Source organism: Leptodactylus fuscus, chromosome 2 (genome assembly GCF_031893055.1).
Source record: "Leptodactylus fuscus isolate aLepFus1 chromosome 2, aLepFus1.hap2, whole genome shotgun sequence".
Classification (NCBI taxonomy): domain Eukaryota; kingdom Metazoa; phylum Chordata; class Amphibia; order Anura; family Leptodactylidae; genus Leptodactylus; species Leptodactylus fuscus.
Window position 1 is genome coordinate 264,994,223 of NC_134266.1, and position 14,794 is coordinate 265,009,016.

General features: G+C 45.4%; 1 protein-coding gene across 1 annotated transcript in view; it reads right to left on the bottom strand.

The window, feature by feature from the left end:
- Window positions 1-734: 734 nt before the first annotated feature.
- NAALAD2 (N-acetylated alpha-linked acidic dipeptidase 2) overlaps window positions 735-14,794 on the bottom strand; it is a 61,800-nt gene continuing 47,740 nt past the window's right edge. Inside the window, exons 13-20 of the mRNA XM_075266211.1 lie at window positions 12,077-12,140; window positions 9,337-9,404; window positions 6,838-6,929; window positions 4,765-4,855; window positions 3,491-3,755; window positions 2,987-3,068; window positions 2,463-2,555; window positions 735-1,077 (exon numbers count right to left, since the gene is read on the bottom strand). Of these exons, the coding sequence (XP_075122312.1) occupies window positions 891-1,077; window positions 2,463-2,555; window positions 2,987-3,068; window positions 3,491-3,755; window positions 4,765-4,855; window positions 6,838-6,929; window positions 9,337-9,404; window positions 12,077-12,140 (942 nt within the window). The 3' untranslated portion in view covers window positions 735-890. The remainder of the gene's footprint in view (window positions 1,078-2,462; window positions 2,556-2,986; window positions 3,069-3,490; window positions 3,756-4,764; window positions 4,856-6,837; window positions 6,930-9,336; window positions 9,405-12,076; window positions 12,141-14,794) is intronic.

A 14,794-nucleotide genomic window follows, 5' to 3' on the forward strand; every position in this document is an offset into this window, starting at 1 on the left:
TACATAGACCAGAGGCACCTCCAAACAGCAATTCCACCTGTGCGGGGGTCAACTATTAGCCCCCCATCGGTAAGATATTCATGGCCCGTCCTGAGGAATCCATTAAAGGGGTTCTATTCAATCCACAGAAGTGAGTGTCAGATGGCTAGAGGTCCGACTGGTTGGACCCCCAGCAGTCAGGAGAATGGGGGCTCGAAAATCCCCTGTGAGTGAAGCTTCTATAGAGGCCCCGCTCACGGAACGTTCTTACGTTTCAGTCATGTGGAGGAGACTTTTCTTAGTAAACATGTCAGTTGTGTTTTTATGAAGGAAAACTCGCCATAACCTACCATCACTCTATGACCTTGCTCGCAGGCAGTCGGACCCCTGTCCCCATGTCTTCGAAGGATTACACTATTGTACAGTATAGTACGTCATGGCGCCATAATAGAGCACACGTGACCTGTCAGACGGGCCCATCGGAGTACCAGAGGATCTTCAGGCAGGCCCGGAGTCTAACGCAAAATTGGTCCACAAATTTGAAGGGTACGTTTCTTAAGAGGGTGGGCCGGCCCAAGGAACCCCCGATACTACCCTGTCTACATCCTACTGTAGGTCATGTGCGATTTAGACATCCTCCTGTCCAGTGAAGCAGAGCAGAGTTACTACCGCGACTATAATACCGCCCCCTACTGACAAGAATATGATTCTGGCAAATATTTGCTTTTTTTTTTTTTCAGCAGTGTCGGAAAATGGTCACTGACAACAGAATTTACAATTTAGTCAACCTTGGCACAAGTCAGTTGTCGAGATCTACAGCATGTGACTGTGTGAGATGTATAGGCCCGGAGTTCGCAGCCATTGCATTTATTTCAGTCTGTCTGAGGACCCCTGCACGGAGACGTCTCGCGCTAAACTTCCTTCAGGGTCTCTGCGGCCGCCTGCACAGTAAACGTGGCTACGGAGATTTGTCTTTTGACTTCTTCCCAGGCCGCCCTCTGATCTTCTTTGTTCTCAATGTCGAATAAGGCGTCGTAAATACCAGGGAAGGATTCTCCGGCGTATTTGTTGTGACTACTCGGTGCGAAGATGATGTGCCTGGAAAAAAAAAATTCCAAAAAGTTGTTACTTAAAGAGTTCCTAGAATCATAGGAGGAGGCTGTTGTAATGTTGTTAGACTGCTAATGGATTTTACAATAGACCGTAACACTTTAGTATTGCAGTATATTGTAGGGGTGATCAGAACAACCCCTTTAAGAAGTGGAGACATCAGTACTAGGGTTGAGTCGATCTTAACTTTTCAGGATCGATTTTGAAATCCGATTTCCGATCATTTTTCATTCGAACCCGATCTCGATCCCAATGCAAGTCAATGGGATTTTTTTTACTAATCAGAGATCGGATTTTAAAAACAATCCTATTCACTATACAGCATGGAATCTAACAATTGAACGCTTTAATTGTTATAATCCACGCTGTGTAGTAATTTTTTTAATCACTAAAGTAGCCAGAGGATTTTTTTTAATCCTCTGGCTACTTAGCCCCCCCTGGTGTCCACTTACCTGCAGAGATGGCTGGTCCAGTGCCCGGTGTTCTCGTTCTTCTTCGCCTCACTGCCCCCGCTTCCCAGGTTAGGAGACTGTGGCCGGGTACAGAGCGGGGAGACGTAACGTTTCCCCTCCCAGTACCTGCCCACATTCTCCTAAGCCACAAGCCCCGCCTTCTTCCTAGCTCTTTAACACTAACCTAGGAGGCGGGGGCAGCAAGGCGAAGAAGAACGAGAACACCGGGCACCGGACCAGCCATCTCTGCAGGTAAGTAGCTACTAGAGATATTAGCTAGTCTCCCATTAGAATGAATGGACGCAGCCGGCGCGCAGGGGGTTAAGGCTGTGTGCTGGCTGCTTCCATTCATTCCTATGGAACCGCAGCGGAGCCTTCACACTGAGTATACGCTCTGCTCAGAATGAGCGGAGTGTATACTCAGTGTGAAGGCTAACATTGTTAGCTTTTCCCACATTGCTTGGCCAGTAGCAAAGCATTGTGGGAAATAATCACCGATCTCGATCCCACCTAAAAAGATCGTGTTCGGAATTCCAGTCGTGAAATTGGAATCCGATCGCTCAACCCTAATCAGTACCTAAATCCAAAAAGTTGTTACTTTAAAGAGTTCCATAAATCATAGAAAGAGGCTGAGGTGAAGTTGTTAGACTGCTAATGGATTTTACAATAGACCGTAACACTTTATCATTGCAGTACATTGTAGGGGTGATCAGAACAACCCCTCTAAGCGGTGGAGACATCAGTACCCTGGCCGACCTCTGATTTAGGTCTATTTGATGGCTCTGAGGTCTTTATGGCATTCTGGTGTAAAGACTCTCCTAAAATGAAACATGGAGGCTTCTAGGAATCCCATAGTGATGTATGTCCTCAGGCTTTACACCAAACAGTTGCCAAAGCGGTTCACCTTTTTGTTGACCCTACCTGTAAAAAGGTCTTCCTGGGAGACCCAAAGGATCAGTGAAGGCTCTTTCTGCGAACATCAGTTGGTCGTTTAGGATGCGAACGGCCATTGGGCTAGAAGAAGACAACTCCGATTAGTATCAGATTATGACAGAAGGTAGGGCTTTCATTGTACGACATGTCTAACTATGGAAGGAGGATCTCACTGGAGCCAACTGGTGGTACCGAAGTGAACGAATATAGTCAACCAACAAAAATGAGCTAATAGGTCAATCCTCACTGTTGAGTTCTCCACAGTTCATCTCCAAGCTCTCCGAGAACATGTCTTCTCCTATATAGAAGATCTGCTCAACAGTTATGGAGCCCAAATCGTATGGGTTAGTTTAGAACATGCTCAGGTGATAGTTGTTGGTCTTGGCAATGGTCCTGCCCATTGTGGAGCAGATCGTGGCAGAAGAAAGAGGTCCTGCACAACCCACAACAAAAACTCACACCAATGTGGTCTCCTCACTTGACTCAGGACATATAAACGCACATAGACTTACTTATCATGGTCGACATTCTGGATTCGTTGGTGCAGTCCTGCGGCAGAGTTGGTAAAATTATCAATGGCACCATATAGATGGTCTGTAAGACAGAGAAGGAAATGTTAGCGGACAGAACAATCACCGGCGCTATGTCCACCAGATAGGCTAGTCAAATGTTGGTCGATGTATATGGACTACATCATGGCTGGAAATGTACACACTCCTATAGAAACTTGTTCGTCCTAGTGCGACGGTGCCCTGGGGGCTGCATGGGGCCCACAAAGCCATTCTGCATGGCCAACATCCATGGCTATCGGAGTCCTGACAGAAAATGGCCATTACCGGTGGTATAAAATAGCCACTTGACCAGAAATGGTTTGACTAGTGCAAGAATTTTTCATGAAAATTTTTGGAATTACGATTATTCTGATCCAAACGAATATATGTCGCATTAAGAACCTGATGGATGGTTGTAGTTAAAAGTCAAAAAGTTGACAATGGTTTTTTTGGGGGGGTACTCACCGAAAGTCACCCCGTAGGTTTCCATCTGCTGTAGATGCTTTTTGGCCAAATTAGAAATGCTATCGGCGTAGTTCTTGAGCTCCTCTCCATAATCCAGGACGTAAAAGGGTATAATGGTGGACTCTGCCAGCTCGTACACAAGGCTTCCCCTCACCTGGGCCACAGAGAGCTGTTTCTTGAACGATGGGTCATAAAAATTTTCCACCAGCTCGAACGTCTCATAGACGGTGTGGTAGGCGGGGTAATTGCTGTATTTGTCGGTTTTCTGAAATATACATTTTGATCTGATATAATGGTCGCGCTGCATTTGTTCCGATATATACTACATACTCAAAAAATAATAATCACGTTATGAAATGAAAGCTCTACCAAGATAGGTCACTGTCTCCAACAAGATCAGCACACTCCTCTCCTGCTGCTGTCCTTATTCGGACCATCCCGTGGTCTGCACTTTGCTCTTGCCGCTAACTTTATGGCAATAGCGCCTCTACATTTACAGTAAATCTGTCATAACTACCTTAATCACTTAGATTGAGAGGTCACTGTCTCCAACAAAATCAGCAAAATCCTCTGCTGCTGATGTCCCCATTTCCATCATTGTCTGCACTTTGCTCTATACCGCTAACTTCATGGCCTTACCTCCTCTATACGTACCTGACATAACTACCTTAATCACCTGAACTGACGGGTCACTGTCTCCCAACAAAATCAGCAAAATCCTCTGCTGCTGCTGATGACACCATTCTCATCATTACATTATCTGCTCTTTCCTCTATGCCGCTAACTTCATGGCAGTAATTCCTATACATGTATAATAAACCTGAGACAAGTCACTTTCTCCAACAAGATCAGCACACTCCTCTCCTGCTGCTGTCATTTTAATCATCCAGTGATCTACATGTTACCCTATCCCTGCTATCTAATTGGCACTGCCTCCTTTACATTGAAATCCATTATAGTAATACCTGAAAAACAGACAGGTCACTATCTCCCACAAGATCAGTACACTCCTCTCCTGCTGCTGCCATTATTTCCTTCATCTGATGGTCTACATGTTGATCCTTCCTTGCTAACTTCATGACTCGGCCTCTACCATGTGAAGACCTACAGTATCATATCTAAACTAAAGTCACTTTCTCCAACTAGATCAGTAGACTCCTCTCCTGATGCTGTCATCATTTTCAATCATCCAATGCTCTGCGTGTTGCTCTATCCCTATCTAAATGGCGCTGCCTCCTACAGCCCTTGTCCATAGACACGAGATCCATACTCACCTGGTTTTTAGTATAGCGAGCTCTTCCAGAAGCAATTCCCAAACGTTGGAAATAGGCCTCAAAGTCACTGCCCGATCCAAGTTTATTAATTCTGCAGAATACAGATGGATATTAGTATGGGGGCCATGCAGCACTGGACATATGGGCTCATAGTAAAACGGGGCAACATTTGTATGAGTCCTACCTGGGCCTACATTGTCATAAGTTCTGGTGGAAACCATACAGGGACTACATGGTCATAGACCATATATGGGTCCCACTTGGGCCTACAGTCATGGCCAAAAGTTTTGAGAATGATACAAATATTAATTTTTACAAAGTCTACTGCTTCATTTGTTCTAATGGCAATTTGCATATACTCCAGAATGTTATAAAGAGTGATCAGCTTAACAGCAATTACTTGCAAAGTCAATATTTGCCTAGAAAATGAACTTTATCCCCCAAAACACATTTCAACATCATTGCAGCCCTGCCTTAAAAGGACCAGCTAACATCGTTTCAGTGATTGCTCCATTAACACAGGTGTGGGTGTTGATGAGGACAGGGCTGGAGATCAATCTGTCATGATTAAGTAAGAATGACACCACTAGACACTGTAAAAGGAGGCTGGTGCTTGGCATCATTGTTTCTCTTCTGTTAACCATGGTTATCTCTAAAGAAACACGTGCAGTCATCATTGCACTGCACAAAAATGGCCTAACAGGGAAGAGTATCGCAGCTAGAAAGATTGCACCTCAGTCACCAATCTATCGCATCATCAAGAACTTCAAGGAGAGAGGTTCCATTGTTGGCAAAAAGGCTCCAGGGCGCCCAAGAAAGACCAGCAAGCGCCAGGACCGTCTCTTAAAAGTGTTTCAGCTGCGGGATCGGGCTACCAGCAGTGCAGAGCTTGCTCAGGAATGGCAGCAGGCAGGTGTGAGTACATCTGCACGCACTGTGAGGCGGAGACTCTTGGAGCAAGGCCTGGTCTCAAGGAGGGCAGCAAAGAAGCCACTTCTCTCCAGAAAAAGCATCAGGGACAGACTGATATTCTGCAAAAGGTACAGGGAGTGGACTGCTGAGGACTGGGGTAAAGTCATTTTCTCTGATGAATCCCCTTTTCGATTGTTTGGGACATCTGGAAAACAGCTTATTCGGAGAAGACGAGGCGAGCGCTACCACCAGTCTTGTCTCATGCCAACTGTAAAGCATCCTGAAACCATTCATGTGTGGGGTGGCTTCTCAGCCAAGGGAATCGGCTCTCTCACAGTCTTGCCTAAAAACACAGCCATGAATAAAGAATGGGACCAGAATATCCTCCAAGATCAACTTCTCCCAACCGTCCAAGAGCAGTTTGGCCATCAACAATGCCTTTTCCAGCATGATGGAGCACCTTGCCATAAAGCAAAGGTGAGAACTAAATGGCTCAGGGAACAAAACATAGAGCTTTTGGGTCCATGGCCTGGAAACTCCCCAGATCTTAATCCCATTGAGAACTTGTGGTCAATCATCAAGAGACGGATGGACAAACAAAAACCTACAAATTCTGACAAAATGCAAGCATTGATTGTGCAAGAATGGACGGCTATCAGTCAGGATTTGGTCCAGAAGTTGATTGAGAGCATGCCAGGGAGAATTGCAGAGAAGAAGAAGAAGAAGAAGGGGCAACACTGCAAATATTGCAACGCTGCATTAACTCATTCTGTCACTATAAGCTTTTATTACTCAGAATATGATTGCAATTCTATTTCTGTATGTGATAAAAACATCTGACAAACACACAGAAAAACCAGAGGGCAGCAGATCATGTGACAATAGAAGATTTGTGTCATTCTCAAAACTTTTGGCCATGACTGTACATTCTCATAGACCATGTATGGGTCCCACCAGGGCCTACAACAAAGCAACAACACATGAGTCTCACAGAATGACTCTTGTAGTATTGATGAGCAGAGCCCTAACCCCGCTTCTAAACCCCCTTGGGACCCAAATCTTGTAACCCTGAACTCCCCTTTAGGATATTTTGAAAATACCGTAAGTTTCTTAGGCCCGAGAACCCGAGAACTTTAATATGATAGATAATAATCATAGTACCTTGGGAGATCTTTCTTTTGTGGGGAGGGGGCTTTCTGTAGCCAGCTTTCATATAATGACTGGCCATCAAAGCCTTCATCCGGACTATCGATCTGCAAAGACAAAATACAGCAATGACCACCAAGCCAAAAATACAACGTGCAATCTCCGTGTTATGGCTAGAATGCGTAATAAAATACTTATATGCCGGCTTCTATAGAAAAATCCGTTCCCTGCCTTATCCAATCTCAGAACTTGGAAATTTGAACATATATACTATATACTGACAGTGGAATGCTGCTGCCACCTAGTGGACATTATGATCATTACAACCAAAATGTGCACAATGTGAGAAGATGACGTTCAAGTATTATGTGGGTATCCCTGCACTAGTAGTGATGTCACAACTAACATGGGTGTAGACGCTCCTTTGCCTGCACTTGTCTCATCCTCCAGTAGATGGCGCTAGAGTCCGGAACACAAAACCCGACATAATTACAGTCCACAAAAATGTGAACTGGTAAAACTTGTTGTCACCTCCGATTCTGTTGCCAAAGCAGATTCTAAACAACGTCTTACATTATGTAAAATGTCTTTCTGATCTAGAAGAAGCACGAATGACCGTCTGTCTGCAGGCTGCGAGAATTCCCAATTTATAATGCCAGTTCTAGTCTCACATTGTATAGGATGCAAAAAACATGGCTGCTTTCTTCCAAAAGGAGAATCACACCTGTCCTTGTGTCAGGTATTTAAGCTCAACTCAGTTGAAGTGAATGTGACAGAGTTGCAATACCGCACATAACCTGTGAACAGGTGTGGCGCTGTTTCTAGAAGAAGTTGGCTATGTTTATGCAGTCCTGTACAATTCCTTTCAGTCTTGAATGGGGCTGAGCATGCAATGAAGCCATGAGACCAATGTACATGACGTCATGGCCTGTAAAGTAGGAGTAGCACTCAAGGAGCTGATCTGCAGGGGTCCCAGGTGTTGAACCCCCACAAATCTTCAGCCAATGATCTTTCCTAAGGATAATGGATAGATCATCGACTTAAAAATCAGAAAACCCCTTTAAGTTTAAGGTTGGGTGAAGGGGTTTCCTGTGACTTATATTAACATTAATGACGTATCCTTGGGATAGGTAATTGATATGGGATTGGTGGGGGTCTGACACTTGGTATCGCACCTCAGCCCCATTCATTTGCATAGGACTGAGCTGCTACTGTACCATGTGATCAGTGACAGTGACCTCGTTGGCACAGGGAAGAGGCGTTGGGTTAACTCTGCTACATCTGTAAGTAATGTAGGACAGGGCTGGTCCTCCAAAGAAAGGGACACTTATACTGTGTGTAAATGGAGCGTTATACTGCGTGGGAGCCAGTAGAGGGAGCGCTGTACCATGTGGGAGCCAGTAGAGGTAGAGCAGAGGTAGCTGGCTCTCCAGCTGCTGTGAAACTACAACTCCCAGCATGCTCCATTCACTTCCATGGGAGTTCCCAGAACAGCAGAGCCAGTATGCATGCTGGGAGTTGTAGTTTTGCAACAGCTGGAGAGCCGTACGTTCCCTACCCCTGCAGTAGAGGGAGCGCTATACCATGTGGGGGCCAGTAGAGGGAGCGCTATACCGTGTTGGGGCCAGTAGAGGGAGCGCTATACCATGTGGGGGCCAGTAGAGGGAGCGCTATACCGTGTTGGGGCCAGTAGAGGGAGCGCTATACCATGTGGGGCCAGTAGAGGGAGCACTATACCATGTGGGGGCCAGTAGAGGGAGCGCTATACCATGTGGGGCCAGTAGAGGGAGCACTATACCATGTGGGGGCCAGTAGAGGGAGCGCTATACCGTGTGGGGGCCAGTAGAGGGAGCGCTATACCGTGTGGGGGCCAGAAGAGGGAGCACTATACCATGTGGGGGCCAGTAGAGGGAGCGCTATACCATGTGGGGGCCAGTAGAGGGAGCACTATACCATGTGGGGGCCAGTAGAGGGAGCGCTATATCGTATGGGAGCCAATAGAGGGAGCGCTATACCGTGTGGGAGCCAATAGAGGGAGCGCTATACCATGTGGGGGCCAGTAGAGGGAGCGCTATACCATGTTAGGGCCAGTAGAGGGAGCACTATACCATCTGGGGGCCAGTAGAGGGAGCGCTATACCATGTGGGGGCCAGTAGAGGGAGCACTATACCGCATGAGAGCCAGTAGAGGGAGCGCTATACCATGTGGGGGCCAGTAGAGGGAGCACTATACCGCATGAGAGCCAGTAGAGGGAGCGCTATACTGTGTGGGGGCCAATTCAAGAGTTTGCTATTGAGCCTAGTCTTTGCTAGTTGTGTCTCTGTGACATCCTTATGTAAAGCTGATAGTAAAGTGCTCCCCCTGCTGGTGGGGTCTATCACTTCATGCAGAATGACAACTGTATACATTACAGAGCAAACCAAAGTGTACATACACTCACTATAGCAAAAGGGTAAGCATTACAATCATATCTATTGATGGATCTAAGGAACCTGCAGGTCCTTCAAGACTCACCTCTTTGGTGATATTATACACCAGTTTGTACAATAACGGGGTACAATCCACTCGTAAGGTGTAGTTGCCTAAAAATACAAATTTATTAAAATATGAAAATCACCATAAAACAAAGGTAAATGAGCCAAGTGCTGAGTACAGACATCTACACGGCTCCTCCTCAATGGAGGTCTACTTAACCCCTTCCCGCCGATGGCATTTTTTGATTTTCGTTTTTGACTCCCCTCCTTCTAAACCCCATAACTTTTTTATTTCTCCGCTCCCAGAGCCATATGAGGTCTTAATTTTTGCGGGACAATTTTTTCTTCATGATGCCACCATTAATTATTCTATATAATGTACTGGGAAGCAGGAAAAAAATTCAGAATGGGGTGGATTTGAAGAAAAAATGCATTTCTGCGACTTTCTTACGGGCTTTGGTTTTACAGCGTTCACTGTGCAGCCAAAGTGACATGTCCCCTGTATTCTGTGTTTCGGTACGGTTCCAGGGATACCAAATTTATATGGTTTTGTTTACATTTTGACCCCTAAAAAAAATTCCAAAACGGTGTTAAAAAAATTTTTTTCTAAAAGTCGCCATATTCCGACGGCCGTAACTTTTTTATACGTGCGTGTACGAGGATGTATAGGGCGTCTTTTTTTGCGGGGCCAGGTGTACTTTTTAGTTCTACCATTTTCGGGAAATGTTATTGCTTTGATCACTTTTTATTCAAATTTTTATCAGAATTAAAACAGTGAAAAAACGGCGGTTTGGCACTTTTGACTATTTTTCCTGCTACGGCATTTACCGAACAGGAAAAATATTTTTATAGATTTGTAGAGCGGGCGATTTCGGACGCGGGGATACCTAACATGTATATGTTTCACAGTTTTTAACTACTTTTATATTTGTTCTAGGGAAAGGGGGGTGATTTGAACTTTTAATACTTTTTATATTTTTTTATATTTTTTTTTTACTTTTTTTTTAAATTTTTTTTTTGCATTTATTAGACCCCCTAGGGGTGTTGAACCCCAGGGGGTCTGATCACTAATGCAATGCATTACAATGCTAATGCACTGCAATGCATTGCAAAAAATCATCATCTCTTTTGCAGGCTGCATAGACCAGCCTGCAAAAGAGAGACTTTGCAGACCGGCTGGGAGCCTTTAACAAGACTCCCGGCTGTCACTGCAACATGACGTTGGCCCTGGAGCATGCTCCAGGAGCCGGCGATCCCTGCCAAAATGGCGGCGCCCATGCGCCGCCGGGAAAATGGCGCCTCCGGCGCCTTTGACAGCAGCGCCGGAGGGGTTAATGCCTCCGATCGGTCCAGGGACCGATCGGAGGCATCAGAGCCGGTTGTCTACTGCTTAAAGCAGTAGACACCCGGCGGCTATGACGGCCGCCCGGCTCCCGGGCGGTCGCCATAGTTACAGACCCGACACGCGCCGTACTATTACGGCGCATGTCGGGAAGGGGTTAAAGGGAGTCTGTCACCAGATCCCAACATATAAACCCCACCCACAGATAGATAGGTTAGGGTCACCAGAATCAAACAGTGTTTGCCTCTTGTGAATCGGAGCCTCCATTGCTGAGATATCGCCGTTTTTGTCATATGCAAATGAGCTAATTTCAGCAATGGCCGCTCTCTTGTGACTTGATACAACAACAATATCTCACCACTAGAAGCCCCGATTCACAAGGGGGAAACACCATTGGATTCAGGTGATCCAAAACTATCTATCTGTGGGGCTGGGTTGGCATGTTCAATTCTGGTGATAGACTCCCTTTAAAGGGGTTTTCTAATGATCTAACTTTAACATAGGTTATCAGTATCAGATTGGTGGGGGTCTGACAACTCAAACTCTCACAAATCAGCTGATTGATAAGGTCATGGTGCTCTGGAACAGACAGCACAGTGCCACACACTGGGTAGAGGCCATGAATGGTACTGCAGTGCTGCTCCCGGTACTTTAATGGAAGCAATGCCCCCCTCCCCCCACCTCTGCACCAATCTAATATTCCAGATTTATCCTAAGTATAGGTCAAGACATCAAATATTAATATCCTAAAAATCCCTTTAAATCCCAAGAACTTGTGCATTGTGTTGATTAAGGTTGAGCCGATCTCGAGATTTCAGGATCGTTTTTCAAATCCGATCATTTTATAGTCGATCCCGATCGTGAAATTTGCTCGATCACCGATCAGGATCCGATCTTTCCTGATCCCGATCGATCAACCCTAGTGTTGATGCGGTGTTCTCCATCGGTGGTTCACCAGCTATGGCAAAGCCACCCTGAAGTTTCAAGTCTGATCTAAGTTTATTTGTTTCTGCAAAAATTCATAATATAGAAATACATTGGTATCCAATCATAACAGAGGCCACACCCCCTGGTAGACTGAACCATCCAATCATAATTAAGTAGTACAACTTTAAACGACAGAATATCCCAGAATCTTGCAAAACTCAGCATCAGATTGGTGGGGGTCCGAAACCAGAGACCACCACCCATCAGCTGTTAAGGATTTAGACCAGTGCTTCGGCCTTACCACTGCTTACTAATCACAGCGCCATACACCGTATAGTGGTCATGCCTGGTACTGCAACTCATGCCCTTTCACTTGAATGCAAACAGACCATGTGACAATGGACATGACATCACTGACCAGGCTCTTTCTACTGTTCAGTTGGCCAGTAAGCAGAGGGGGGCGCTATTAGATTTGTCAGGCACTGAAGGGTAATACGTGTGGAAAAATTACCTTCGATGGAAGAATCCGAATTGATATAGGCCACGCCTCTTTCCTGAAGAATTTTAGCATTTTCCTGCCAATGACATAAAATCATCAAAAATGTTACGATAATGTAAAATGATGAGACCGGAACCTCATAGGCTTAAAGGGATACTGTAATTCCTAGACAACCCCTTTAAGATCTCTCTTTTCTTAGTTAAATGTATATGTCCTATGAGCAGAATCCCATATACTGTGTGACATGTCCATGATTATGGGGGCGGCCATCTTGCCTGAGCTTCTCCTCGTCTCTGTTAACAGCGTTTAGTGATCTGCTTTACAGCATAGTCATAGTCAGGAACCAACATAGAGTATAGGTAGTGACGCAAAAAATGTAAAAAAAAATCACCAAAAGTCGTTATAAAATATGTTAAATGCAAAAATTTGAGCCCGCAGCATGACAACTATCCCGCAGGCCAAAATCTGCTCTGTATTGTGGTGTGTATAATACTAGACATCTGTACGGCCACAATGAGTGGGCTCCATAAAAAAAATTTAAAGGGGTTGTGACATCTGGACAAGTGATCCCCTATAACTTGCAGACAGTGGCGTAACTAGGAATGGCGGGGCCCCGTGGCGAACTTTTGACATGGGGCCCCCCCCCAAACCGACGCCGAAGACCTCAACCGACCCCCTCTTCATAACTCTATTATGTCCCTTAGTAAGCCCTGCACACAGTATTATGTCCATTAGTGTCCCCTGCACACAGTATTAACCCCAATAGTGTCCCCTGCACACAGTATTATGCCCCATAGTGGCTCCTGCACACAGTATTATGCCCCATAGTGGCTCCTGCACACAGTATTATGTCCATTAGTGTCCCCTGCACACAGTATTAACCCCAATAGTGTCCCCTGCACACAGTATTAACCCCAATAGTGTCCCCTGCACACAGTATTAACCCCAATAGTGTCCCCTGCACACAGTATTAACCCCAATAGTGCCCCCTGCACACAGTATTAACCCCAATAGTGGCCCCTGCACACAGTATTAACCCCAATAGTGGCCCCTGCACACAGTATTAACCCCAATAGTGGCCCCTGCACACAGTATTAACCCCAATAGTGGCCCCTGCACACAGAATTAACCCCAATAGTGGCCCCTGCACACAGTATTATGTCCCACTGTGGACATCCATAAACAATTATTATACTCTGGGGTCTTTTCAGACCCCAGAGTCTTTTCAGACCCCAGAGTATAATAATCGGAGACCCAGGGGAATAAAAACATTAAAAAAAAACAAAACAGTTGCTTACCTGTGCCCGGCTCCTAGGCTGTCGGCTGCCGCTCTTGTCCTGCATTAATGACGTCGGACGTCACATGACCCGGGAAGCAGACCCGGGTCATGTGACGTCAGAGACGTCAGACACGAATGAGGGAGGCCGGAGGCAGGATCGTGGAGAGGTAAGTAACACTGTTTATGTTCCTTACGTCTCCTGATCCGCTGATCATTATACTCGGGGGTCTGCAAAGACCCCCGAGTATAATGATAGTGTTTGTGGGGCCCGCGGTGTCACTTGCCGATCCCGGCCCAGCCAGGATCAGCAAGTGAATGGGGCCCATAACGGACTATTTAAAAAAAAGAAAAAAAAAAAAACGCAGCGGTAGCGGCTGTCACCGGGCCCCCTAATGGCCCGGGCCCTGTGGCAGCTGCTACTGCTGCTACCACGGTAGTTACGCCCCTGCTTGCAGATATGTGATGGTGCCGCCACCTAGGCCGCCGCTGATCAGGAGATGGAGGGATTTTTGTCCCCCAACATGAATAGAGATTTGGTCAGGGGTAAACCATGTCACTCATGCCAAAATACTGCACCTGACTACCACCGATCATGTTCCCATTGCAATGAATGGAATGTTGCGTGTGACAAAACTGCCCCGTTATCCTGATCTTGGGGGCCTGAGAAGCCGGACCCACCTGATCTGTTATCCCGTATCCTATGGGTAGGCGCATAACTGGATAACATAGGAATACCCCTTTAAGGATCACTCTCATCTACAGCAGATCTCCGGGGTCTCTGTTTACATGAGTTTCTTCTTCTGGTTTATAGGGGGCAGTAGTGTACTAATATTCTACCCACTACTGTAATGTAAATCATGCTGGTGGGCTAGTGCTGGGCTTCTGCTACTACACAGCAGCCAATCAGAACAAGCAGAGCTGCAGTGTAAAGCATGGGGGGGACAGAAGTAGGCAGGGAAATACAAGACAAGATAGTAAGATAGATAGATAGATAGGAGATAGATAGATAGGAGATAGATAGATAGATAGATAGATAGCAGATAGATAGATAGATAGATAGATAGATAGGTGGTAGATAGATAGATAGATAGATAGATAGATAGATAGATAGATAGGTGGTAGATAGATAGAGAGATAGATAGATAGATAGATAGATAGATGATAGATAGATAGATAGATAGATAGATAGATAGATAGATAGATAGGAGATAGATAGATAGATAGATAGATAGATAGGAGATAGATAGATAGATAGGAGATAGATAGATAGATAGATAGATAGATAGATAGATAGATAGATAGATAGATAGATAGGAGATAGATAGATAGATAGATAGATAGATAGGAGATAGATAGATAGATAGATAGATAGATAGATAGATAGATAGATAGGAGACAGATGGATGGATGGATAGATAGGAGATAGATAGATAGATAGATAGATAGATAGA